A 25318-nucleotide genomic window follows, 5' to 3' on the forward strand; every position below is an offset into this window, starting at 1 on the left:
CTAAAAATAGGGCAACATGTTTTTCTTATTTATTTCCACCACATTTTCTAATCTAAAAAAAAAACGCATTTTCCTATAAATCAAACCAACGGTGGCCAAGGCGAGAGTAAAAATGCTTTTATGAGCTTTTTCGGTTCCGAAAAAGTAGACTATCATTGCAAAACTACCAACTAATCTCTTTTTCAAAGAAAAAAAATATCAATATTTTGTTATCACGAAACCTTTTTTTTTGTAAGTGTAATCATTTTTTTTAGTAAAGTGAGAATGTTAATGAGTTAGATAGTAGTTTGATAAAAAACAATCGGTAATCATCTTTAATTCCTTTATAGCCTTTGGGTTTTAGGTGACTTTCAAAATTGGTCATAAGGTTTTAATTTTTTTCAGATTGCACCTTCAAGTTTGTAAATTGCAGCAATTTACACAATTTCTCTCTTTAAATCTAATCCTCCGCAAAAATGATTTTTTTTTGTCAATATAATACAAACATGACGGTCTCTCTCATGCTCGCATGGTCTAGTGGATATGATCTTCCGTTTGCTTGATCACACCCTGCATTTAAACCCCTTATGTAACGAGTTAAAACGGAAGACCATATCCACTAAAATCATCCACCACTTGCTTGAAAAACAGTATCTTGTTGCCCTTTTAACTAAATATAAATGCATCTTAATAAGATTTGAAAACTGACGAGGTTGCAGGTCGGTCAGGTGCAAGTAACAAAAACGCAACCCAAACACACTAGTAATTACAACACATGAAGCAGATATTGTTTAGCTAAGTCTGCCAACGGTAGCGAAGCGATCGAAAAATTAGCTCGAATGTTGCTCTTGTTACTCGTAACGTTACTCCTTGTTCCGGGATGAGCGATCCTTCCGTTGCCCACCAAGAATACGAGAAATCTGCAAACCTCTGCTGAATGCTTGGTTGAAGAGCATACGAGTCTGGAATTCAGAAACAAAGGGAAACCAGGCCAAGAATGCAACCGGGGTGAATAGAAGGAGACCCATAACTATCTCAAAGCCGCGAGCAAGAGTCCGAACTGATGGCCATAAACCAGCCCTGTGCACAACAGGCTTGCAAGCTTGTGCAATCTGACAAGAGACGGGGAACACAAAATCGCGTTAGGAAATTCGAGGACAAAGAAATGCACGAGCATCGTTGCTATACGGGGTGGATGTGTGATACTGAATTAAATCAAAGCAAGACGGGAGCATTCACTCACCAGAAGCATTCCCCAGCCAGTCGGCATGAAAGCAAGAATGCAGACGATGATATCCTGCAGGGTCATGTGAGGCAACACAATCAAAGTGATCAAAATGGACACAAAAGTTATGAATATTAGTCCCTTGATCAGCCGGAACACAAGTTGGAAATCTGCGCTGAACTTTCGCCTCCCAACAGATACAGTCTGGAGAGAAACATAAACAATTAGGTTCCACAAAGGAAAAACATACAAACAATATTAATGGAATATGATTTTGTCAGTCAACCTTACATTGTGGCCTTTACGTAAATATCAATAATTATGCAAACTTGACACTCACCTTCATAACGAACAAAATAAGGACGATCACCAGCCACGAAATGCCATAGACCTGTTACCAAGTAAATTTAATATAACAATAAGTTCACAATTGGCACATCGATAGAAGAAAAGAAAAGGGAAATTTAGAGAGTGACCAGGTTAATTATTTACCATAACACTCTTGGTATGCTTTGCAATGTTCAAGTGATATACGAGCCCATACTGATAGATAAAGAACCGTAAGGATAACAGTATCTCAGCTGCAATACCACGTTTTCCAGAATATCGGAGATGCTCTTGTTCCTCCTCCCACCATGATTCCCAGCTTTTTTCAGGTGGAACACCTATACCCCCACGGTTGCTTATCCACTTATTCCAATCCGTCCAATCATCAACAATCTTTTGCCACTCAAAACCAGACGGATTGAACAGAAAGGGAGCAAAGAGCCAGGTACACACCATAAACCACATAGATGCAGTGATCAAAATGTACGCAACAGCACTTCTATAAGTATGACCAAAGATCTGGTACACGACAAGTAAAATTAAGAGCTCAATGCCCTTAACAAAGTGGCTGCGGGAGTAGAGCCTATAGTTGTCAGCAAATTTGGCATGGAAAACCACAAACCCACGTCCTGTAGATCTATATTTCGCACCACCATGAAGTAATGTCCTTCCATAATAGTGGGTCTTCGTTCCAAGTGAAAATGTGAAAAATACCGGGGCCAATTGCAATTGCATCAATACGAATTCACTTAGTGCAGTTCGGAAACCCTTCTCCAAACCAATTTCCATCAACATAGGCAACGCCATCAAAAATCCTATTTGAACAAATGCTTGAGACGCAAGAGCTACTTGAAGAGGCTTGTTGTCTCGAATTGCTCGTTGAGTACTCAAACCCTCTTCAAGTCCACTAAGAACCAGATAAAGGCGTCCATAAAGGAAGACGTACACAGTCAGCACAGTTATCTGCCAGAAAAACATACTTCCGTGTTCAGAACTTTTGACTAAATACCTAATATTATTCTTAATTCTTAAAGACCAAAGTACATAACATTTGATACCAAAACTAAAGATCAACGTACCAGAGTACTGTAGTAGAAACCAATTGTGGTGAAATAGCAAGACATCATTCGGAAAAAGTCGAAACGGTGTCCAAGTCGGTATATATCTCGACTGAGTGTCTGCTCCCCATTTCCATTAGCTATTTTCGCTTCAAACATAGAGATCTGGTTAAGGCCCACATCTCTTCCCTTCCCAACTTGTATGTACTCGTGATGAGTTACATTGCCTTCACGGAGTGTGGAATTAAAGCCTGAACCCCATACCATAATTAGAATATAATTGCCCACTGATAAATTGTGATAACGGATAATGTTCACTCAAATGCCTTCAACTTACCAGCAAATATGTCTTCACTCAAATTGATAACCTTGGATGCTTTACTGACACCCCCTCTGGTAAGGTGAAAGAGCCTATCAAACACATCCGGATGACCATAATGGAATCGAACCCTGGATGAGCAGAAATATTAAAACAGAAAAACTTCGGAATGGTAAAATCATAAAATTAGCAAACTGAAAAAAAAATGAAAAAGGTGAAGGAATTAAACAAATGCAAGTACACACTCGTGCACACGATAATAACCAGTACACAATATTTGTATGCCAGGATTTTTCGTTTCAAGTTTTTCTTTTCCCAAAATTTAAAGTGGACATTATGAGATAATATAACTTACTTGAGAGGATTGGCCAACAGTCTCTGACCAATAGTGACAAAACTGTTTTCCTGATTTGACATGAACCAAGCTAGAGAAGAAACACTGGATCGGATCAGGAAAGAATGTTAGTGATACCTAGCCATCGTCAGTTTGTTATACAGCAATACGCCCTTGGTAACAACACAACACCTACCTTCCAGTAAATATATGCTCCCTAAGTCCAAGAATTGTAGGATGCCTCACCCCATCATGCTTCTCGAGAAATTCTTGCAGCAAATTCCTCATCTTCAAGGCTTCTTCCATGTAGTTATCCTACAAGATGGGTCAGATTAATTAACATTGCACATTGGGATACAGGCACCTTGCAAAAGTAATGAACTAACATGTTATCCTCCAACATTTTTACTTTTTGTACTTCAAAAACTTATTAGTCCAGTCAATCATCATTGTCTAAGCTTGCTCCCAGGAAAGTAAAATCCTGGATCAATCAGTCATTTGATAACAACCACCATACCTGGTTCATATCAATTGTTTGCAAACCTTCTCCACGTGTGAAAATAATGGCATGATTTTGATTCTCTGGTTTTCCTTCACCCAAAATAGCAGGTCCTGGAAGCTTTATGCGATAAATTACCTGCGCATAGATAACAGTACAATTTAGCAAAGGATGTTAAGATTTCAAAGATGACAAAACCTAAAAAGCAAATAAGATACAATTATATGTGACATGGCCTGCTCAAGGATAACAGTTCAAAAATTCAAAATACCTGTGCAGACAAGGTTAAAACAGTGGACTAACCACTTAAAAATACATCTGTTCCACAATTTGCATTTAAATATGAAACAAAACTGTCACAAACTAAAAAAGGTACAAATTAAGTGAACAAGGAGTCCACTTCTAAAACAAAACCAATACATGGAATCTACAAAATTCACTCTAAAACAGGAATGATACAGTATCTCAATAAAAGTAAAAACAGCCGTTGACCAATCTGATAAAAAACAGAAATGAACTGCCTAAATTCCCAATCTACAGAACCCACAAATAAAGCCCAAATAGAAGCATTTTTCATAAGGGTACCACCTCCCCACCGTTCACAAGCTACAAACCTTAGTCCTTATTTACCTTAAACGACAATGAGCAATTCCCCTAAAAAATAATACATCTTTCAAATGTTCAAAATATGTGAGAACAAAAATGAATTAATCTACCGTTGAGACGGATATATAATCCTAATCTGTTTCTATCATAAATAAAACTTATTTGCTTCACAGACTATCTATGTCACAAACATATACTGAAATTAGGATTCTAAGCCAGCTGGTGTCCTAACTTTCTTAAGCAGTTCCCTAAATTAGGTTACTTTTTAGTTTTAGGTTTGTACCATAATTATGGTTGTGCTTTATTAAAAGCCTTTCAGATATAATAAATACATTTCATTATCTCCCATATACCAAACCACTGCCTATCCGTCACTCATTCATCACCAGGCATGCAGTCAGAGCCCTTGCCACCCTCCACTCCTTGGGACATGTCAAGTTTCAGAAGTAGGTTTTCAGTCATAACTTGCCAGCCAATAGGCCCAAGACAGATGTCCTTCTCCTCAGTCAGACTCCAGTATTTTTAGTTCTCAACAATGAAAACTTTCAGTTCCTTACCAACATCAAAGGAAACTCAACACCACATAGGTTCTAATATCGATATGGCCATTAAGGATCAAACATTCAACGAAACATGCCTTACAATACAATACAATGCCATTCACGGACTAAAATTCATAAGTGTAGATTATAAAGCTTACTTGGTCCAGATTTTGTACGGGCTCTGAAGAATCAATTGACTTTGGTAGAGCAGCCTTGACTAGAGTAGAGTAATAAACTTTTTGGTTCATCTTTTTGGAACTATCTTTGCTAGGCTCCTCAACCTCATCAATATATGCCACACGTAGTGATGGATATCTGTTGCACAAAAATACAACCACCAATTAAAAGTTATGACAATCAGAAAATACCACCAGAATAATACTATCAGAAGCATACGTTGTCATAAGCCTCAGAATGTCTTGCGCACGAGGATCACCAGATCGCTTGTGTATCCCATATAGTTGGCATGATACCACATATGTAAATTTCAAATCAGCTACGGCTTGACATTGTGCCCACAGTGACCTGCCTTCCTTTAATTGATCCTCAGAATTCAATTCTATGGCCTTATAGCCTTCCATTAAATCTGGAAGGTGATATTAAGCCACGTGTACAGCAAACCATACTTTTATTAGCTTTCATTATATCTCACTTCAAAAGAAGTGTAAAACCCAATGTTATGCAAAATAGGAAATTTATATAAAATAAAATGATATAAAAATTAGGTACCATCATCTTGGGCCATATCGAGAAAAGACTGAAGCTCCAAAGCTTTCCGGTAGTACATCAATCCCCTTACTACCACCAGTTACGAAATTTAGTAAATACCAGAGTAGAACAATGTCCATAAAAAATATCTTGCCATCATTATGCTTTAAAAACGCATGTCCAAAATATCAGCACATAGGTGGAGAGATACCAGTACGGGTCAAAGTTTGCCCTCTATATGATGCCCAAAGGCGAAGTTCTTCTTCCAATTCATCTGATCCTTTAAGCTCCTCTTCACTGGTGCAATTGACACGCTGAAGAAAATTGTTCCACTCATCTGTTTGCCAACAGAGAATCAGTAGAGAATTAAGTACTATAGGAAATACAATACATTAGCTTGAAATCTCAGAGAGTACAAACAATAAACCTGGGAAAATTTATTAACAAAAACAAACCTGGGTAAATTTTTTGCAAGTAGAAGAGAATTGAAACCCCATCTTCATTTGGCACTTCCAAATCACGCAATGAAAACAGAACCTCCTCGGTGTAGTAAGGAGTTAAAACACTACAAGAAAAATTATTAATTTAGAAGCAAGTACAACCAAAGAGAGTAACAATCGTATGGCACACAAACACTTGAGAATATACCAAGTCCTGCACATCATCTAATTTGCAAAGTTTCAGCAAGTTTTTCATTTTACGGAAACCTTTCCTATAAAACTTCTGACCAACCATGTATCGACCTCAGAGCTCGGCTTGCAGAGATGCCTTTACCATAGTCTTAAGATTTCTAAATTCTCAAGACTCAATGTCATGGTCACTGTAACCCTCCCCTCCCCTCCCTCCCTCCCTCATTTTTACAAGGTCCGAAAAGTACAAACTGGATTACACTGAAAAACACATCATTGTAAATTTCACCAAAAAAACAAACTAATTCATATATGATTTTTTTTTTTAAATAAATAAAGGATAAACGAAGGCAAAGATAACGTACGAGAAAGAGAGCATATTGCGAACTTTTGGTGATGGAGGCATGTCCATAAACAATGAATTTGAGAAGAACGAAATCCGCCTTCTAGCTTCTAAGTTGGACGGTACATCCATGGCAGACTCTTTTGTCGTAAGCAAAAGATCAAGACGCTTAATCTGCCAAAAAGGTAATTATTGAGGATTACAGGATTTACTGAAGCTTAAAATTTGTAATCATCTCTCTACCAATGGCACACCTTCTCCTTCCACGCCTCTGTTACTTGTTGAATAGGAAATCTGATAGCCCCAGAAGACGCAAACAACTGATACTGTTGAGGTTGATCAAGGGGCATCATCCCTTCATAGCCAGAGGCACCATGGATTGAATCTACCAAACTACACATAAAAATGACAACAACGTAAGTAACGCTTGAATATGTAAATAAAAAATACTATGCAATCACATCACAATGTGATACCTGGATATATGGTCCTCCATCATTATGTCTCTAGTCACTACCTCCAGCATGTCCTGGAACAGAATCACAACTTGATCCCTTTCGTCCTTATTATTGTCCAGCTGCAAAACTCAAGCAAACTTGGTTAAGACCATTCATCAAACTGGCTGAGAAAATTATATGCTAAACCAAATCTAAAATCTTACCAGATGTTTGATGAGCTTAACGAATTGATCATAGAGGCTAGGAAGAGCACTCATCTTGTATTCAACCATCAGGTCACCCACCTCTATGCGCTTTTCAACCTCAGAAAATATATAATCTATAACCCTGAAATCCAATTAATTTAGCTTAGCAAGTGGTATGCGAAAAGTTAATTCTTACTAGTTGAAAATTGTGCACAAATCTTAGATGAAGTTTTATTTTCTCCAATGTTACAAGGCAATGCTTCTTATAATAAAAAATAAAAAAAAACCTACTCTTTCTCACGTTCTCCCTGAACCAGAAGCTTGATTATGTTCCTAAATGAAGCATAGCATTCCAAAACAGCACAAGACATGTAATTGTCAGCCTCAATCCTCTTTTTCAACTCTTTATCCTTGCCATTGCTGTCCTTGGCCATGTCTAATGCTATCGGGATCTGATCGGCACACACACAATCACTATGTGCATATAGGGATTCGAAACTTTCCTAAGAAGTACGCTAAAACTAACCTTGCTAGCAAGTAAAAATGGAGGCCACTGAGTAAGGCGGCCTAAATCACGATCAGCCCAATAAGGAACAAGCAAAAGGTCCATCTCCCTGAGAATTAAGAAACCTTAGCACACAACCAAAAGAAAGAACACTACAGAAAGAACCTGGAAAAGATGCAGCACCATAACATTGAACTACTGCAAGAAATCTAATAAAAAAATATCCATCGCCAGAAAACCTATTGTTTATAAGATCCTCCTCTCGGAAACTACTTATTATCTTGTTCCATAATTGAGCAAATCTTGCCGCCTCTTTCTCTTTGTTGACTTCAACCTGGAAGAATTGAAGCATTAGTAAATTAATACAACCCCATGGAAAAGGAAAATAACAGTTACAAATTTTACATAAAGAAAACAAAGTTAACCTGAGCAAAGTTGCGAGACAAAGTAGCCTTCAGTCCTTTCTTCCTTGGTTGACTCTTTTCCGCAGGAATCAAACGTGCATTAAAAGCACCAGGAAGTGATTGAAAACGAGATCTCAGCATTCCTAATGTTCGAATCTGCAACCAATTTAAGAATAAGCACTAAAATCTTGCAAACACAATCTTTTATACAACTCTAAAAGAATGGAGAAGAATTAGTTCAAAAATCATAAAGAATAATGTTAAATGCAGCAACGAGTTATCATGTTTAAGCCCCTGGAAAGCATAAAAATAAGGAGATATAGGTATAGAAAAGAAAGAGCTACATATTATACATACATCACATTTAAATGTGAAAGGTGAAATTTAAATTCTACTCTTCAGAACTTCATGAAGTCTTACATGAAGTTCTTTCAGTTTGTATAGACCATCAGAACTGCAAATCATGTATAATTTGTAACTTTAAATCATGTAAGACTTCAGAACTTCATGCAGTTTGTATAGACAAACCAAAAACCTCAACAACTCTTGCAGCAGAAAAAAAGGTAGTTTGATCAATAATAAACACACGAAGCTTAAAAAGAAGCTAATTTGAAAAGTAGAATTAAAGAGCTATTTTGATCAATAATCCACTAACCTCTCCAAGACGACGGAATGCACCATAAATTCCTCCAAATATTGTGGAGAAAATGGCATACCAAATCTGGGTATCCATAAAATACACCTGAAAGGATTTGAGCATAAGAAAGAAAGAATCTACAATATACTGGACCGGATGACAAGAAAACAACAGCTATGAAATCAATATAAACCATACAAGGATAATTGGAGCCCAGAGTGCAATCACAACACCGATATTGTTCTTTGCTGCAAGGAAAATAAATACATGATAAACAACATGTTGAGGAACGAGATAACATTAAATGCAAAGAAGCCATTTGATATATTACCACGGGGAAAAAACTCATGCCACTGAAAATTGGTTACACGTACACTCATGATGGCTTTTGTAGGACCAACTAAAGGTTTTATCTGGAAAGGAAAAGAATCATCAGAAACAAACAAATGGACAAAACAGAAGTAGAAACTACAGTTTTCCCATTTATTGATTTATACCCTATGGAAAGCATTAGGCTATGTTTTATACCCTACCCAGTTTTCCCATTCCACCATTTACTGTTTTGAAGATTCATGTACTAACACATAACCCGTAAGAGAAAAAGAGAAGTCCAATGTGGTTAAAGGAGACACCTCTATATAGTAACTGAATGCCAGCTTGGTAATTATGAGAAGTACCCAAAACATTGTGTACCTGAATAGTTTCAACAGACAGAAACACAGGTTATACATAGAAGACAATGATAACAGATAAGAAGCATTTGCATGTATCTTCTTTTTTCTCTTTTGATAAGGCAGTCCCATCCCATTTATCTTTGGATCAACGGATTCTTACTTGAAAAGGGAAAATGTGCTCTCATGCATTCCCCTCCCGACATAAAGTCGAGGCTGCAAATAATAATGAATTCAGGCTATTCAGCAAATGTTAGGTGATAAAAAAATGCAAAATACATACAAAAATATCAGAACCTGTTCCACTTACCTGTGACCACCACATCATAAACATCACAATCTTATAATTTGATCTCTCAAGGAATCTACGAATAAATGGGAACAGAAACAGCACCGCAGCCAGCATGTTTGGTGACAAGTAGATAACAACAGCCAAGATAAACAAAGAAGGTTGATGTCCACCGTTGCCAAACCAACTTTTGATAGTTTGAGCAAACGCAGGAGGGTTTTTCCAACTATATGCATAAGTAATCGGTAGAATTACCACCCACCCAGCTGCTGTGATGACCTTCAAAATGTATCTCAACTTAACATGGAATGACATACTCCGCCTACCCTTCCAGCTAAGAATTACATCTAGAAACGCTGCACAAGTCAAGGAAAATAATCAATCAAAATTCAACAACTTCAACTTGGTACAATGAACAGTGAATACACGATAGCAACAATTGACCTGTTGACACCCATATGTAAAAAATTGTCTTATCAACTACTCCAACATTCAAATTCTACACCTACGTTGCCCATTATGAAGAAACTGTAGCTTCTTGTTAGTAGCCTAGGTTAGTATCTTAATATCTTTTGAAAGATTACAGAAAAATCAGACTAGGGTATCACAGTAGATCATTATGGCCGTTTTCATAGGCCAGATGAATGACACCATTGCACACATTACTTTTGTGCATAACATGTATTCCAAGACTTCTTGATTAACAAAGAGGGTGGTGGGATTCAAAAACAAGGTCAAGAAACTATCAAATTCTAATTCAACATAGTAATATCACACTTAGGTATTGCATAAAAGGGAAGCAGTAGCACACAAAGGCCTAGAAAACAGAGAGAACAATAATGAACTGCAGCTACCAACACCTAATAACAAATTTAATTACCTTGCCCAAGTTTCAATACTGCAGCAGTTATGAAGACAGACAATGCTTTCGTGAATACATCACCATTAAATAATGCAGTAGGTTGCCCCGAGCCGTTCCAAGCAACAATTATCATAACCTTATAAAAATAAAGGTAAATTTCAGCACAGTGTCATAGAATCAAGTACAGCTCACAGAAGATCACATGGAAGGATGGACAGCACCTGTAAACATAGAATAAAGAAGCTCCACATGCGGTCAAAGCTTCTAAAAATATGCCAAAATGATCGTATCTCAACAAAATTAACTTTCCCCACCCATCGATCTCCACTAGCTGGCTTTTTATCCTGAATATTATATCAAGCAAAAGTTATGCATCAGGTGAGAAAAAAAATATGATTTTTTTCAAATATGATCATCAGTCTTATCAAGAACAGTGTCCAAACAAATTTCCAAATAAAGTATTAAAAAAAATCTTATCAATCACAAACTCAACACAATCTCAGCCATGATCTCAACTGTTATGGTCAGCTACATCGATGCTCATCTATCACCAATAGGCAACAGAAACAAGTTTAAAAACTCACCGAACACTTAACTTTACTAATACTATTAGTTGCTGATTTTTATTTTCTCCTTCCTATGTCTTAGAAGGCAGTTCCATTCAATCGGAACTAACTTCAATTTAAACTTGCACAAAAGAAACGTGTAATTCCCAAAAATACAGATTCTCATTATGGAAAGGGACAGTAACAAGAAAGAGTAAAACAAGCATGACTGACCTCATTAATTTTATCAAAATGGCGCTGATCGATAGGCATGCAAAAGAAATCAGCACCTGCACGCATTGGCCAGCCTAACCGGAAACAATCCACTGACCTACAGTTTCACAAAGAACATAAGAACTAGAGATATACAAATGAATGGTAGGGGGAGGCCAGGGGGAGAGAGACAGATAGAGAGAGAAATTATATGTTTGTACCAAAAGTACTCATTTAAATCATCATAATTTCTCCACTGGGAATGCTTTGATTTCCCTCGTTTACTCCTTTCAGCCTCCTGTCAAGAGCAAAATCACAGAAACATGATGAGATATAAGCAATATGCAACAATAAAAATTCATCTTTTATTTTAGAAAGACACCCTAAAACATGATGCTCTTCCTACCTGCCCAGCAGGATTAAGAAAGGCGAGATGCAAGCCATTCTTTAGGACTGAGGTACCACTCTTAAATTTATTGAAATTATAAAAAAAAATTACGTAAAATACATACTTTTGCGATCACTTCATAAATTGGAGTCACAACTTTTCTCAAGAAAGCCTCATCTTCGCCTCCATAGGCTGGCTTCACATTCTCTCCCGTCATTGGACTGACATTCCCAGCAAGCATACCATACAATTCAAATGCCATCTACAGAAACAAATGAAACAAATAAACACCCATTCATGTGCATTGGAGAGAAAACTTCTATGAGACTATGAGAGCATATCCACAAAAAAAAATAAATAAATAAATAAATAAAAATGTAGCATGCTATTACAACTTGAATGCTATCAATCATTTTTTTTTTTTTGTTGATATAGAGACAATTTTCACATAAAAATATTAACAAACATAAAATCCTACAAATACGACAGAATCAAGAAGGCAAACTCCCATTCCAATTTCCATGTGAATGACCCCGAAAGAGAATCGTTGAGAAAGAAAATTGTAATTTTAATATTGGTAATGAAAAAATGCCATAGAATTGTCGCACTTGTAACGAACAATAGACTACATCTAAGCATACATGGTGATAGATATAACAAAGGCACTCTGGCATGAATCTCAAATTTGCAGCTTCCCCCCATATCAGAAGATATAGACCCATGTATAGTAGTTTGCGCTGTTGCACCTCTTGCTGTATTGTTGGTAACCTGAAAGAAAAAAAAGAACCAAAATAGCATCGAATTAAATAGAGTGACAATTAAAGGTCGTACCCAGTGCACAAGGCTCCCGCTTTACGCAGGGTCTGGGAGAGGTGAATGTCGGCTAGCTTTACGCAGTGACAATTAATTGGGGAAAAAAACTGATAGAAGCAGAATATACGCTCCCATTCACATTAATGTTTAAGACACGGGCACGAAATTTCCTAATTATAAAATGATATTCCATTTCTGTGTCAATCACCCACATAAAATAGAGCAGTACCATTTATTTGTGACTTGTATCAGTTGTGCCCCCTTGAACACACACACCCAAGAGCATCATGCCCACCCAACTATACTATGGAATATAACCAGTCTTATTTGAATTCCAGGTTACATGCTTAGTAAGATAAGTATGCAACTATTATCAGTCAATTGACATTGGTACAAGACATCTCACCAAAGGCTACTTTTCCGGCCCAAATACTTGCACCATTTTTTATAGTTCTTGAAAAGCTTCTTCATCACTTCTGTCAATGCACGATCATCCAACTAACCAAAAAAAGTACAGAATTATGACACAATCAAGGATGAAAAGATCTCTGCTAATTCCAAGAAAGCACAAATATTAAGTTTTTACCTGCAGCACTTTTCAGAAAAAGACAGAGGATACATTAATATATTCTAATTTCACAAATTGGTTATCTTATATGTCAAACAAATTCTGTTTCAATCAAACTATTCAGAAGATAAAAAATATTAAACATTTCCCACCATAACTTAGTTATGACATAGCTAAGATAAAATGGTTCATAAAGCTAAGAGTTTTCTCCTTTGAGAAGAAAGTCCCCCTTATTTAAGTGCAACAACATTAGTGCAAGAATCGTGGCATTCTAAAATTAGCTTTTGAGAGTGTCATCAGCTAAACCACCAACGTTTCTGAGAAACACCACCTCCCCAACTCAAGAAAGGTGGGTACCTCATAGATTTGCACCCAAAACTTTTAATTCTTTATTTTTCTAGTTGAGCAGAAAAAGAATACTCTTGGTTTTACTGTGGACCGCTGGCAACACATATAATAGCACTCAAAATGGTTCACTAAAGGAAACTCGACAGTAGCATAGTCAGCAATGAGGAGGCCTCACACTGTTTTAGGAAAATGTGAAACGGCAATACTGATTCACAATAACACATCTACTAGACAATATTCATGTCATCTGCCAAACATCCATGCCAGATACATACCTTAGGTTGTTGATCAGGCTTTGGAAACTGCCTTATGTGCACATTTGCAAGCAAAAGTATAAGGTGCTCCCTTTGATTTGCCACATTATCCTTCTGAAAATTGATTAGGACAGTCAATGAATATTGGTTAAAAAAAAAAGAAATGCATTGCATTCCAACTGAAGAAGAGTAGCATTAATAAATAGGGCCACAAGGGCCTTAGCTGTATTCTCAAGGTGCAAAAGCTGTCTAATTACGTTACCTGAAACCCAAACATTGACTGAAGCCAATCCAGAATGTCTTCCTCGTTTTTCTTATTGTCATCCTTTGGCCGAGGAAGACCCCTGGTGTTACGAAGAGCAAAAACAGCAGCTTGTACCTGCAAACAACATATCATTTGAGTAAAATTGAAAGCGGAGGTATACGTACAAATAAGAATAATAAGAATAGACCTCTGGATATTTCATAATTGCTTGATTTGCACTATCAGGATCAAGTGGAAGGATATTGTAAGGGACCAAAAGCTGTGTCTTTTCTGTAACTTTATCATGAGCTTCCAAAATCTGCAAGCACCAAACATAAGTCCATTACCAAAGAACACTCCAACACACAGGAAACTAGTACAATACAACAGCAGTTAAATCTTGACACTGGAAAAATAATCGCCATCATATAAAGTGCTGAGAGAGAGGTCGCACTTGGTGCGATGGCAAGTGCCTTCGCCCATGAGCGGTAGGTCTCGGGTTCGAGACTTGGGAGCAGCCTCTCCATAATATGGGGGTAAGGCTAGCCGACATTCACCTCTCCCAGACCCTGCGTAAAGCGGGAGCCTTGTGCACTGGGTACGACCTTTATATAAAGTGCTAAGAGAAAGGAAAAGAAAAGCTTTACAAATCAGAAATGGAAAGAGTAACAGAGTTGTACCTCACGATCAACTTCCATAGATTGTGTCATTGTAACAGCCTTTAAAACCTCAAAGAGAACATTGGCAGTCTGGTATGCCTTGGTAAGTTGTGCACTGTATAGAAGGAAAAACCACCATCAGACAGAGCAAGGAGCAATTATACTAAGCACTCCCCCTAACAAGACCAACAATCTTCCAATGAAACCCACCGGTCAGCCTTATGAGTATTTGACAAAGCTTGAATATATTTTTTGTAGTACTGATGGTAGAAGCTCTGCATTTCACGTGCATCACTTTTTTTAACCCTTCCCTTGAGTGTTGGATCATTCTCCTGAAAAATAGAGAAAACTTTGCTTAGAGAACAGATAACACTAACAAGAAACAACTAACTTTTGGTTTTTAGAAACAACTAGCTTTGATAAGGTTTTTAAGATCCCATGTTAATCTCATTAGAGAGAGTATCAACATCGCAGAAAAGCAACTTTTGCTTCTAGTTTTGGGTGGAGTGGTTCGTGGATCTAACAACTTGGTCATGGAACAGACTCACTGCTCTCAAACCAAGATTTTCCTGGCATTGCGTGTGTGTGGTTATTGAACGGTAGAACTCAGATAGACACAATAAAGGGTCCATGATAGTTACCTAAAAAGCATACAGAAGTTCAAGTCTGTATGAAATTTTACCTAACTTTGACATAAATTCATTAGTACTTTTTCATGTTACGCTTTATGGTTCTTTGACATGAAACCACAGTGCACTGAAAAAGTTCTTAGGGGATTTACATGTTCCAGGCCTGAACGTGTTATAAAAATAAAGAAACCAATTTGACTTGAAAACAGAAAGTAAGTTTACTTCCACAGAGCCTAAGATAAAGAATCCCCCCCTATGAATAAGGCTTAGGGCAAATTTTCCACTAAGACCAAAACATGTCTGCAAGCAACGTCCACTTCTCTAAAGATGGCAGTTTAATTTGTTCAGTCAATGGATCTGCAAGACATAGTCTTTCTAAGTTTCAGCCCAAAATCAGAATAGCCCATAGACATCATTTTGCTTTCCATTTTTCCCTTTGTTAAGAAAGAAATTCAGTAGAGGGGATCTATAGTTGGCTACAAAGAACTGATGATTCATACAACGAAACCAATTTCTAAAGAACTGCGTATAGAAATGATGAAGAGCTTTCATCCTGAGATGTGAAAAACTTCATGTACAAGGATACAAAATAATTGAGTTTATACAAAGGAACAAATTTTTAAAGGACTAAGCATCGCTGTAGCTGGGAAAATATACAATTATGAGCTTTATATGAAGATAATTAAATAATTCAGCATATACCCTTTCAAGACGTTGAAGAAGGGCAGTTTTAAACTGACGAACGCCACGTCCACTAGAAGTGGGATCCAGCCTATGAGCCTTCTCAAAGGCATAAAATCGACCTACACAACATCCACCACAGAATTATATCTCGTATGGCCAACACAATAAAGTAGAACAAGACTGGGAACATTTAAAAGAAAGAAACAAGATTGCCCTAGTGGAATATTTTAAGGATGGTTCATATAAAGAAAGAACCACCAAATAATATCAGTCAGCCCTTGTTTCTCAAACCGATTTCTAATTGCCACAACAGGTGTAAGAAAAGGTGTGTTACTATATATTTACTTTAATGAGACAGTGGACCACATATCAGACAGCATAACTCAAATCTGACCTTGCAACGTGCACACATAGAATCTCTGAAAAATATAACAGACTTCTAACATAACTAGACAAACTCCAAAGCATCAATACATAGATGAATCCTCCATTCGTAACTATTAGATACGGAAAACGCTCTTACAAAGAAGCCACACATCCACCTATGCAGAGAAACAACCGTGTGTGCATGTGCAATCAAACCGAGCATAAAATGCATAAACGATCATGCGAAAAAAAGGCTAAGTTTAATTGCCTAAGCATTAGTTAGGTACTAACTGCATACAAAAATTGAATAATCTCCAAAATGCAAATGAAGAAACAGACCCGGATGAAAATAAATACTTAAAACTCATTAATTCGCAATTCCAAACAAGCAACTCACTAAAGTGAAAAACTTACAGAGATAAGCAACTCTAGGATTGTGCGATTCGACTTCATTGGCAACACGAAGAATGGGAGCGATTTCGACAAGGGAAGAGGGCACGACCTCACTGTCGAATGCCGTCTCCCCAAGGTTCCCGGCGGTCTGGGTTCGGGTTATCCGCCTCTGCAGTGGCTGCTGAGGTGGCTGTTCCGAACCACCCCCTCTCGACGACGACGCCATTTTCCTCCTTCACTTCCTATCAAAACTTCAGAGCTCAATCACACTACTGGTCCTTCCTACTAAAACATATAAAATTCCAACCAAAAAATAAAATTTCAAAAAAAAAATCAAAATTTGAACAAATAACAGAAAAATAAAGCTACAAACTTAAATAAACATAAAAAATAGCGAGAGAGAGATTACCGTCACCACCGGAGCAGAGAAGCTAAGCCATGAAATCCAGCATCTGAAACATGCAAGAGAGAGAGAGAGAGAGAGAGAGATTAAATGCTAATAATTACCAAAAATTTGAAAAAAAAAATACGTAAAAATATGGAGAATGTGAGTGGAAAAAGAATGTGGGAAAGGGAAGAGCTTTACAAAAGCAGCAGAAAGATGAGTGCTTTACAGTGGAGAAGAAACCCTAGGAGAGAGAAACTGGAAAGCAGATAGAGAGAGGGGGGATGCTGCAAGTTTAAGCTTAAAACGAAGGGAAAGCAAAAGGGTGGAGGAGAGAGAGAGAGAGAGAGAGAGAGAGAGAGAGAGAAAGCTTACTATCTCTCATTGCTGCTGGAATGCTCTTCCTCACGAAAGCGAATTTTTCCACTTTATTTTTTCAACTTGTGGGCCCACATTCTTGAAATCTAGTTTTACGATATTGCCCTTGCTTGCTTGCCATCTTGCATGTTTTAAATGACTGTAATGCCCTTGGAGATTACTCCACTGCTCCTCTGCTGGGGTTAAAATTGTAATTAGAGCAATGGGTACTTCGGTCACAAAACTTTTTGAATTTCACAAAGGTTAAAGATTCGGAAGTATCCGAGGTTGGTTTGGAAATAATGAATAGACAATTTTGGTCATCCGTTGCTTTTACTTCACTCCTCTTCTGCCCTACCAAACGACACCAAATAGGAAAGCAGTAGGGTCAAAACGGTAATAACAACACATGTCCAACTGCCGTAACAGCTAATAGCCTAACAGTGGAGCTCAGGATTTATTTTTTTCGATCTATAGATTTGTTAGATTAAGTAATAGACGGGTTCGAACTCAAGTTGTGGTGTAAGAGCTTCACTCATCTGATATTGAGGGCCAATTAATTTTTGTTTACTTAAGGTAATTATCTTCACTTAAAGTTTCAATTTCAATTTGTTTGGATGATGAAAAAGTTAATGTATTTGTGATGCGTTTGATATGCAAAAAATGAGAACAAGATTAAATCCAAACACGATTGGTTGTCATCCAGAATTCAATACCCAACTTTGGAGAATTGTGCTCGTTGTGAGTGTGTTGTAGAAGTATTTTTGGATATTATTTGTTAAGTTGTCTAGTTGTACTATTACTTATATCATCTTTTTTATAGAAGTAAGTAAGACTCGTCAAAGTATATGAGTTCCGTCTCCATTAGAAAGATTGTACGAATAAATGGTAATAATAACATTTTATTGTTTTAAAAAAATTAAATAAATAAATATAAGAAGAATGGGGTGGAGGAATATTGCAAAAGGTGGAGGGTAATTTAGGACTTTCAAACATTGTCTAATTATTTTGGGATAAGATATGGATGTCGGTTTGCTTGTCTGTAATCCAGGATTTAGTAGCGCGGGACCCGCACGAGCGAACTGACACGACTTGCAGGGAATGAACGACTGAACTTATTCAAGAAGATTGTACTAATTATTCGACCCCAGCAAAAAAAATACATTCTTTGGTACAGTCCACGTCATTCACATGGAGAACATAATATAATAGAGGAAATTTTAGAAATAGTCTATCAACTTTAACCCAATTGGAGCAATGGTCCTTCAACTTTATTTCCATGACTATTGGTCCCTCAACTTGTCAAAATGTGTAGCTATAGTCCTTTTCCTTAACACCGTCAATAACTCTGTTAAATTCAGTCATGTGCCACGCACATGACACTAAATGTAAGGGCAATTTAGGAACAAATTATTTCCCAGATAAAAGCATCCCCATCCCCAACGTGAAGTCCATACCCATCCCCAGTTTGAATTCGATACCCATCCCCAGGTTGAAGTTGAGACTAGTGAGAAATGACTATTTTCATCATTCAGTTATGGGTATGGTTATGGATATGGATACTGCCCACAACCACAAACAAATTATTCATCATATTCATACTCTTCTTCTGGCGGCCACTCTCCACCTGGATATTCTTCCTCTGGAGGATATCAACAGGTCTCCTATGCTGGTGGATATCAACCCGCAGGTGGTTATTCATCAGGTTCAACAGCTTCATATCACTCGGAAGGTAATCGAATCACATTTGTCACGAATGTATTCGTTTTGTAACTTTATAAAAAATTTGGTTTATCATTAATTATTGAGAATTACATTACTTTCAATGACAATAAAGCACACTCCGAATTCAACCTGGGGATGGGGTATCGAATTCAAACTGGGGATGGGTATGGACTTCAAGCTGGGGATGCGGATGCTTTTATCTGGGAAATATTTTGTTTTCTAAATTGCCCTTACATTTAGTGTCATGTGCCACGCACATGGCTGAATTTAACAGAGTTATTGACGGTGTTAAGGAAAATGACCATAGCTACACATTTTGACAAGTTGAGGGACCAATGGTCATAGAAATAAAGTTGATGGACCATTGCTCCAATTGGGTTAAAGTTGAATGACCATTTCTACAATTTCCTCTAATATAATACGAGCATATGGGCACGTACAAAGTGTGTGAGAAATTTTTTTATTTATTATTATTATTATTTTTTGAAATAGGAGAGAGAGGAAGAGAGTGATAGAGAATGTAGGAGTGAGAAGTTTTTTTTTTAAATCATAAATATGTTAGCATTACAACAGCAAAATTTAGTTGTGTGAAATTACATTTCTGCTTCATATTTCTTATTCATATTACGTTTTAATTAGAGAGTTAAAATGATAATTTTATAGGATTTTGGTTGACAATGAGTGTTTTATTAATTAGTAGAGATAATAAAAATCGTTGTTTACACATGCATTTTTACTTTTCACATATTTTTACTAATTTTTCTCATTAATTTGTTACGATTCATTTAAAATTTTAATTGTTTAATTCACGAGGAGCCCTACCTGCAAGGTCAAGGTGGGCTTCGCGGTCAGGTTAGCTCCCATTCGAATTACATTGAGGGGGTATTTCCATCCTAAAGTTTTGGGCTAGAAATTTTAAAACTTGGGTTTTTTTACAGAAAAATAAATATGTGAGAAATAAAAATAGTTGTCTGAATAGGACTACCTAATATAATATATGTAGAAGTATGCAACATGGTTTGTGATTTGGGCCTCTAGGAAACTTAGCCCAAGGGTCCCATCTAATGGACTAAGAGACGAAAGAGCAGTCCAATTCAAATTCATTATGTCGAGGTTTTAGTAGCCGGCCCAATCGTAACAACAAGAGTGAGTTGGTCTATTTTCCCTGTATAAACTTATCGCACTGCTCATCCGATCCTCCCTCACTAGAAATATGTATCTGAAGTTTTGATTTCGATTTGACGTTAGTGGTCGCAACAGTAATAACGGTGGGTGGGGGCGGTGGCGGTGGCAGTGTTGGTGGTGAGGTGGGGTGATGGCGGAAGCAATGGTGGTGATAATGAGGTGAGGACAACATGGTGGTCGGAGTGGGGGTGATGTCATGAAAATGTGTGGTGGTGACCAAGGACGGAGCTACCATGGGCCTAGGGGGGGCGGATGCTCCCACTGAGAATTTTCTAACGCTGGCATGCAGCTCAAACCGATCTAGTTTTGCTGCAGCAGAGCCCCCACTGAACTGATCTGGTTCAGCAGAAGTAGAGTTGGGTCTTATATTTTTTTTTTAAATCCAGATCAAAACGACGTCGTTTTGGTCCTGGTAAAAAAAAGTAAACGAAACGAAACGACGTTGTTTCGTATATGTTAAAACAAAAAAAAAGTATGTTAAAGGGGGGACTGCTTGTCCCCACGGTCCACTCCCATTCCCTGATTCCCATCTCTCCGTTTTCTTTTTATTTCCCTTGCCAATCAGAGAGCAGCGTGGTGCTGCTCTCTTTCCCCAAATTCCCAACATCTTGAAACATAACGGAACAGGAGCAAGGTGCTGTTCCCAGCCACTCCAGCCAGCCATATATATATTTAGGGTAAAATTTTAATTCCTAAATCTATAATCTCTAACCCTAATTAATTATTTAAGACGAATTTTTGTTTAATTGGTATAGAAATATTGAATCATATGGTAATTGGTTATTGATTATTGATATGAATTCTATGATTATTGATGAATGAAATTATGAAAATACGAATTCTATGAATATGGGTATACATTTATTCATATAATTAGTTGAATTAAATGTTTATTTGTTGAATAATTTGTATGCTTATTGGTATTGCTATATTGGTTAATTGAATTGTTGCCTAGGTTGGATATGGATTAGTTATTAGGCATATTAGTATAGTATACTCTAGGATTAAGAGTCTAAGAATTTTATTGAGATTTTTATTCTATAAATTCTACAAATTACATATGAACCTTATATGTTATTGGTATCAATATGATTGACTTTGCAGACTGTAACATCATGGAGAGGTTTTTCAAAAAAATATCAGTGTCGCCATCCCCAGTTATTGAGAAAAATAATGATACTCGGGGACAAGATAATACATAATTTATTTATCAAATCTTCCATCAGATCTTGGTAAGCGAATTCGAATTTTGGATTACAATATTCGAGATCAAGTACAAAGAGCGTATGTGCTAGCTGGTCCTCAACAACCTAAAACCCATAATTTTCCTTACAAGAAATATGGAGACATGCAAAGACGATTCAACCCTGCTTGGTTTGATGATTTTCCTACTTGGTTGGAATATAGTGTAGAAAAAGATGCTGCCTTTTGTCTGTGTTGCTACCTTTTTAAACCAAACATTGGAGAACAAGCAGGTGGTGATTTCTTAAACCAAACATTGAAAGAGCATTTTCGGCCATGAAAATTCTGAAGAATCGATTGAGAAATCGGATGAGAGATCAATGGATGAATGATAATATGGTTATTTTTATAGAGAGAGATATTTGATGGTATTGGTAATGATGTTGTCATGCAACGCTTTCAAAACATGAAAACGCGTCGAGGGATATTGTAAGGGACTGTTGTATGAAAAAAAATTTGGATGAATATATAAGTATTGTGTTTAGTAAATTTTTGAGCTTTTTAATTATGACTTTGTTGTTTGAGGATGCCCCTATTCACACAAATCTCTGGCTTCGTCCCTGGTGGTGACGTAGTAGTGAAGGGTGGTTTGAGTAAATCACCAGCCCCAGCCCCAACCCCAGTGGCAGCATAAGTGCTTTGAGTAGTAAATCAATTCACCTCCCCCCAGGATTGTTCCCTGCATGTTATAGAAGTTAACCCATGTATAGTTTGTTTGTGCCTTTAATTATTTCTTGTGGTGGAATTAATTTGTTGTTATATTCACTCAAGTTATAACCAGTTAGTATTTTAATAGAGCGATGCCTACTCAGTTGAGCTCACTCCATAAAGTAATTTCATGATCCGAACCATTCAAATTTTAGAATATCACCACTAAATCATTCTTGCAAAAAAATTCATTTGAATCGGAGATCATTTAGCTCTTTTATTATTGTTGTGGACATTTCATCGTTTATCAACAATTTGTGTTCGTAATTAATCATGCCACACTTAGATAAATAATTACGAGTTCTGATTTTAGTGAATTTTTGCATGAATAATCTTTCAATGGTAACCTAAATTGATCGGTTTAGATTATGAAAAATATTCTTCAATGTGTTAAAACAAGCGGTTAGTTTTATATTAAAATACTAATTAGTTAGCGCTTGAGTGCTCATATGTATAATTGGATCATTTTTTAGGATTTGGAATTACATTTGCGTACTAGGCTACTAGCACCTAACGAACATGAGAAAAATGACCAATTAGCTCATCATCAAAGTTGAAAGAGATCCACGTTCCGAGTTATTCATTGACATTACACTAAGCTTATTTATTGATGACATTACAATACTAAACTAAATAACAAATTAACCAAATAGCACCACTATAGTCCGTACTGCGTAGTACATTTCCTTCACTCATGCATATGATCTCCAATTAAAACTTGTTCTTGTACCAAAAAACACCTTTTTTAGCACCACCATTATCCTCATCATCCAGCTCAACATAAAGGCACTCTTTAGCCTCCCTCCACAAGGCCTTGTAAACCGGAGTCCCATCGAAACTATAGTACTCTCCCAAGACAGGCTTCACTGCTTCTGTTGCCTCCACTGCATGGTAATGTGGCATTGTAGAGAAAAGATGGTGAACCACATGCGAATCTGTTATATTGTGGAAAACCTTATTAAGCACCCCAAAATCTCTGTCCACCGTCGACAAAGCCCCTCGCAACCAGTCCCATTCCGACGCGTCGAAGTGCGGCAGCGAGGAGTGTGTGTGATGCAAGTACGTGATCAACACAAGAAACCCGTTAACTACAAGCAATGGGACTCCATAAATACAAGTAAGCCAAACGAACCCTTTGGCCATTGCAATGCGGTAGAGCACATAAGTTACGGCCACAATCCCAAGATCAGAAATGTAAATTTGAAGCCTTTCACGGGTCGAAAATATTGGACCTTTGGGATCGTAGTGGCACGCAAACCGGTCGTAGTCCCTGCCAGAGGCGTTGAACGCCAAGTACAAAGGCCAACCGAGTGTGAGTGTTACCAAAATACTCAAGATCCTGCCTGGAGGGTTGTTGAAGTACTTGTTGTAAAACGGAATTTTGGATTTAGGTTTTGGAACAAATACTTCATCCCGTTCGAGGGACGCCGTGTTGGAGTGGTGGCGGCGGTGGCTGTATTTCCACGAGAAGTAAGGGGTTAGGAGAAATGAATGGAGGACAAGGCCGACAGTGTCATCAACTACTTGGTAGTCACTGAAGGCATGGTGGCCACACTCGTGTGCGATAACCCACACGCCGGTGAGGGTGCAGCCTTGGAGGATCCAATAGAGAGGCCAGGAGATGTAGGAGAGGAGGGGGTGAGGGAGGAGGTGGAAGTATGAGGTGGCGATGTGGTAGAAGAGGAAGGATAAGGCGAGGTCGTAGAGGAGATAGGAGAAGGAGCGGAGGAGAGAGCGGTTGAAGCAATGGGGAGGGATAGCTTTCTTGATTTGGCTTAGAGTGAATGGAGGTTTTGAGACTGGCACCCTTTTTTGGTGGGTGGCTTCTTGCTTTTTAGACTTGGTTTTGGTGACCATGTTCCCCCCAGCTCCCATTTTGCTTGATCTTGAATTCTCTGTAGCAGTCCTGAAAGAATCAAATAAAGCATTTACACAACAAAAAAAAGAAGAGAAAACTCTGATGATCTTTACTAGCATAAAAGATTTAACTGTAAATCATCACAAGAGACAACTACATGCACACATTGGATCTAAGAGTACATAACATAGATCTAACATATTAGGGTTTTGAACAGAGTAAATATGGTCATGAGGTCTGTGTAGATGACTCCAGAACAAGTACACACCTTAAGGATTTGAGCAGAGGAAGAAGTTTATCACCAGGTGAAACTGAAAGCACTTCTCTCTAGCTAGAAGTGCTTTTTCTCTCTGCGAGGCACTCCAACACAGAAAACACACTATGGCTTTTAATCAATATATACACCTGTGTGTGTCGTCGTCTTCTCATGCATATGCATAAAAGTGAGTGAAACCAGTCACCAGAGTTGGCCCCACCATGCTCACATGCAGATGCATGGATGCTTGTCACCTGATGAAATTGAACTGACACGATGAAACACTTGGCATACACTTGGCATGCAATTCCACTTATCTGGTTAGAATGATGTTAGATAGACCATTTTTATATCACATTTTATAAATTATATGATGAAATGTTTGACAGTTGATTAATTTTTTAAATCACTAAGAAAATAATCCAACTATGAACCACCAGGTCACATAATTTACAAAAAATATCCGAAAAGATGGTTTATTTAACGAACATTACAACTAGAGATGAATAAAAGTTGCATTCCAACGCATTCTTTTGGGGTAAATGGAGACGAATAAAAGTTGCATTCTTTTGAATAATAGGATTTTTTTCCCCTTCAAATCTCCTTCCCTTCTCTCCTTTCTAATCTCACGTTTTTTCTTGTCTTTCTCTCTCTAGAAAAAATAAACACATAATATTAACGTAATTTAATCATAATTGTTCAAATAGGAGGAGAATTTGAACTTTGAAGGAGAGGATTTTTTTTATTTCGGTTACAATTAATGGGATGGTTGACACATACATAGTAAGGACGAAACCATTGCATGGGATTTGTGTTGTGTAGTGAAACTACTCCAAACACTCGTCAATATTCCGAGCACGGATTCAGAGAGTGGGATCCACAGGGGAGTCACCGAGTCAGTAATTTGGCTGTATTTTC

At 37.5% G+C, this 25318-nt stretch overlaps 2 protein-coding genes across 7 annotated transcripts; both read right to left on the reverse strand.

Annotated features, from left to right (window-relative positions):
* Nucleotides 1-594: 594 nt before the first annotated feature.
* On the reverse strand, nt 595-17471 carry LOC103415607 (callose synthase 3). 6 transcript variants are annotated; one of them, XM_029099292.2, is made up of 44 exons: nt 17271-17471; nt 17094-17136; nt 16706-16969; nt 15944-16044; nt 14823-14944; nt 14634-14727; nt 14162-14272; nt 13972-14088; nt 13731-13823; nt 12946-13037; nt 12368-12494; nt 11851-11988; nt 11560-11636; nt 11360-11456; nt 10802-10924; nt 10599-10716; nt 9740-10074; nt 9593-9645; nt 9391-9451; nt 9090-9171; nt 8957-9006; nt 8777-8863; nt 8143-8277; nt 7957-8051; nt 7739-7826; nt 7504-7664; nt 7231-7354; nt 7046-7146; nt 6824-6962; nt 6592-6743; nt 6053-6162; nt 5809-5934; nt 5619-5687; nt 5286-5475; nt 5048-5204; nt 3760-3879; nt 3439-3557; nt 3264-3347; nt 2927-3039; nt 2611-2840; nt 1697-2494; nt 1545-1595; nt 1223-1408; nt 595-1091 (listed from the first exon to the last, which is right to left on the reverse strand). In XM_029099292.2, exons 3-44 carry the CDS (start codon nt 16908-16910, stop codon nt 843-845), a joined length of 5880 nt encoding a protein of 1959 aa, XP_028955125.1. In that variant the 5' UTR covers nt 16911-16969; nt 17094-17136; nt 17271-17471; the 3' UTR covers nt 595-842. The 6 variants fall into 6 exon arrangements, with proteins under 6 accessions (XP_028955125.1, XP_028955126.1, XP_028955130.1 ...); XM_029099293.2 differs by having other exon boundaries at nt 17299-17466; XM_029099297.2 differs by having other exon boundaries at nt 16706-16966; nt 17299-17461.
* Nucleotides 17472-22836: 5365 nt separating this feature from the next.
* On the reverse strand, nt 22837-24522 carry LOC103427045 (delta(12)-fatty-acid desaturase FAD2-like). Its single transcript, XM_008365118.4, has 2 exons — nt 24413-24522; nt 22837-24192 (listed from the first exon to the last, which is right to left on the reverse strand). The coding sequence occupies exon 2, from the start codon at nt 24159-24161 to the stop codon at nt 22998-23000; it is 1164 nt and encodes a 387-aa protein (XP_008363340.1). The 5' UTR covers nt 24162-24192; nt 24413-24522; the 3' UTR covers nt 22837-22997.
* Nucleotides 24523-25318: the final 796 nt, after the last annotated feature.

Source organism: Malus domestica, chromosome 03 (assembly GCF_042453785.1).
Source record: "Malus domestica chromosome 03, GDT2T_hap1".
Taxonomy (NCBI): domain Eukaryota; kingdom Viridiplantae; phylum Streptophyta; class Magnoliopsida; order Rosales; family Rosaceae; genus Malus; species Malus domestica.

What these genes read in the sequence shown, in the direction of transcription:
- LOC103415607 (XM_029099292.2), bottom strand. Translation starts at nt 16,910, where the DNA reads ATGGCGTCGTCGTCGAGAGGGGGTGGTTCGGAACAGCCACCTCAGCAG. An exon ending in GCATGAGTTTTTTCCCCGTG is followed by an intron (nt 9,007 to 9,089) that starts GTAATATATCAA and finishes TTTTCCTTGCAG; the next exon opens with CAAAGAACAATATCGGTGTT. An exon ending in GAGGATCTTATAAACAATAG is followed by an intron (nt 7,827 to 7,956) that starts GTTTTCTGGCGA and finishes CTTAATTCTCAG; the next exon opens with GGAGATGGACCTTTTGCTTG.
- LOC103427045 (XM_008365118.4), bottom strand. Translation starts at nt 24,161, where the DNA reads ATGGGAGCTGGGGGGAACATGGTCACCAAAACCAAGTCTAAAAAGCAA.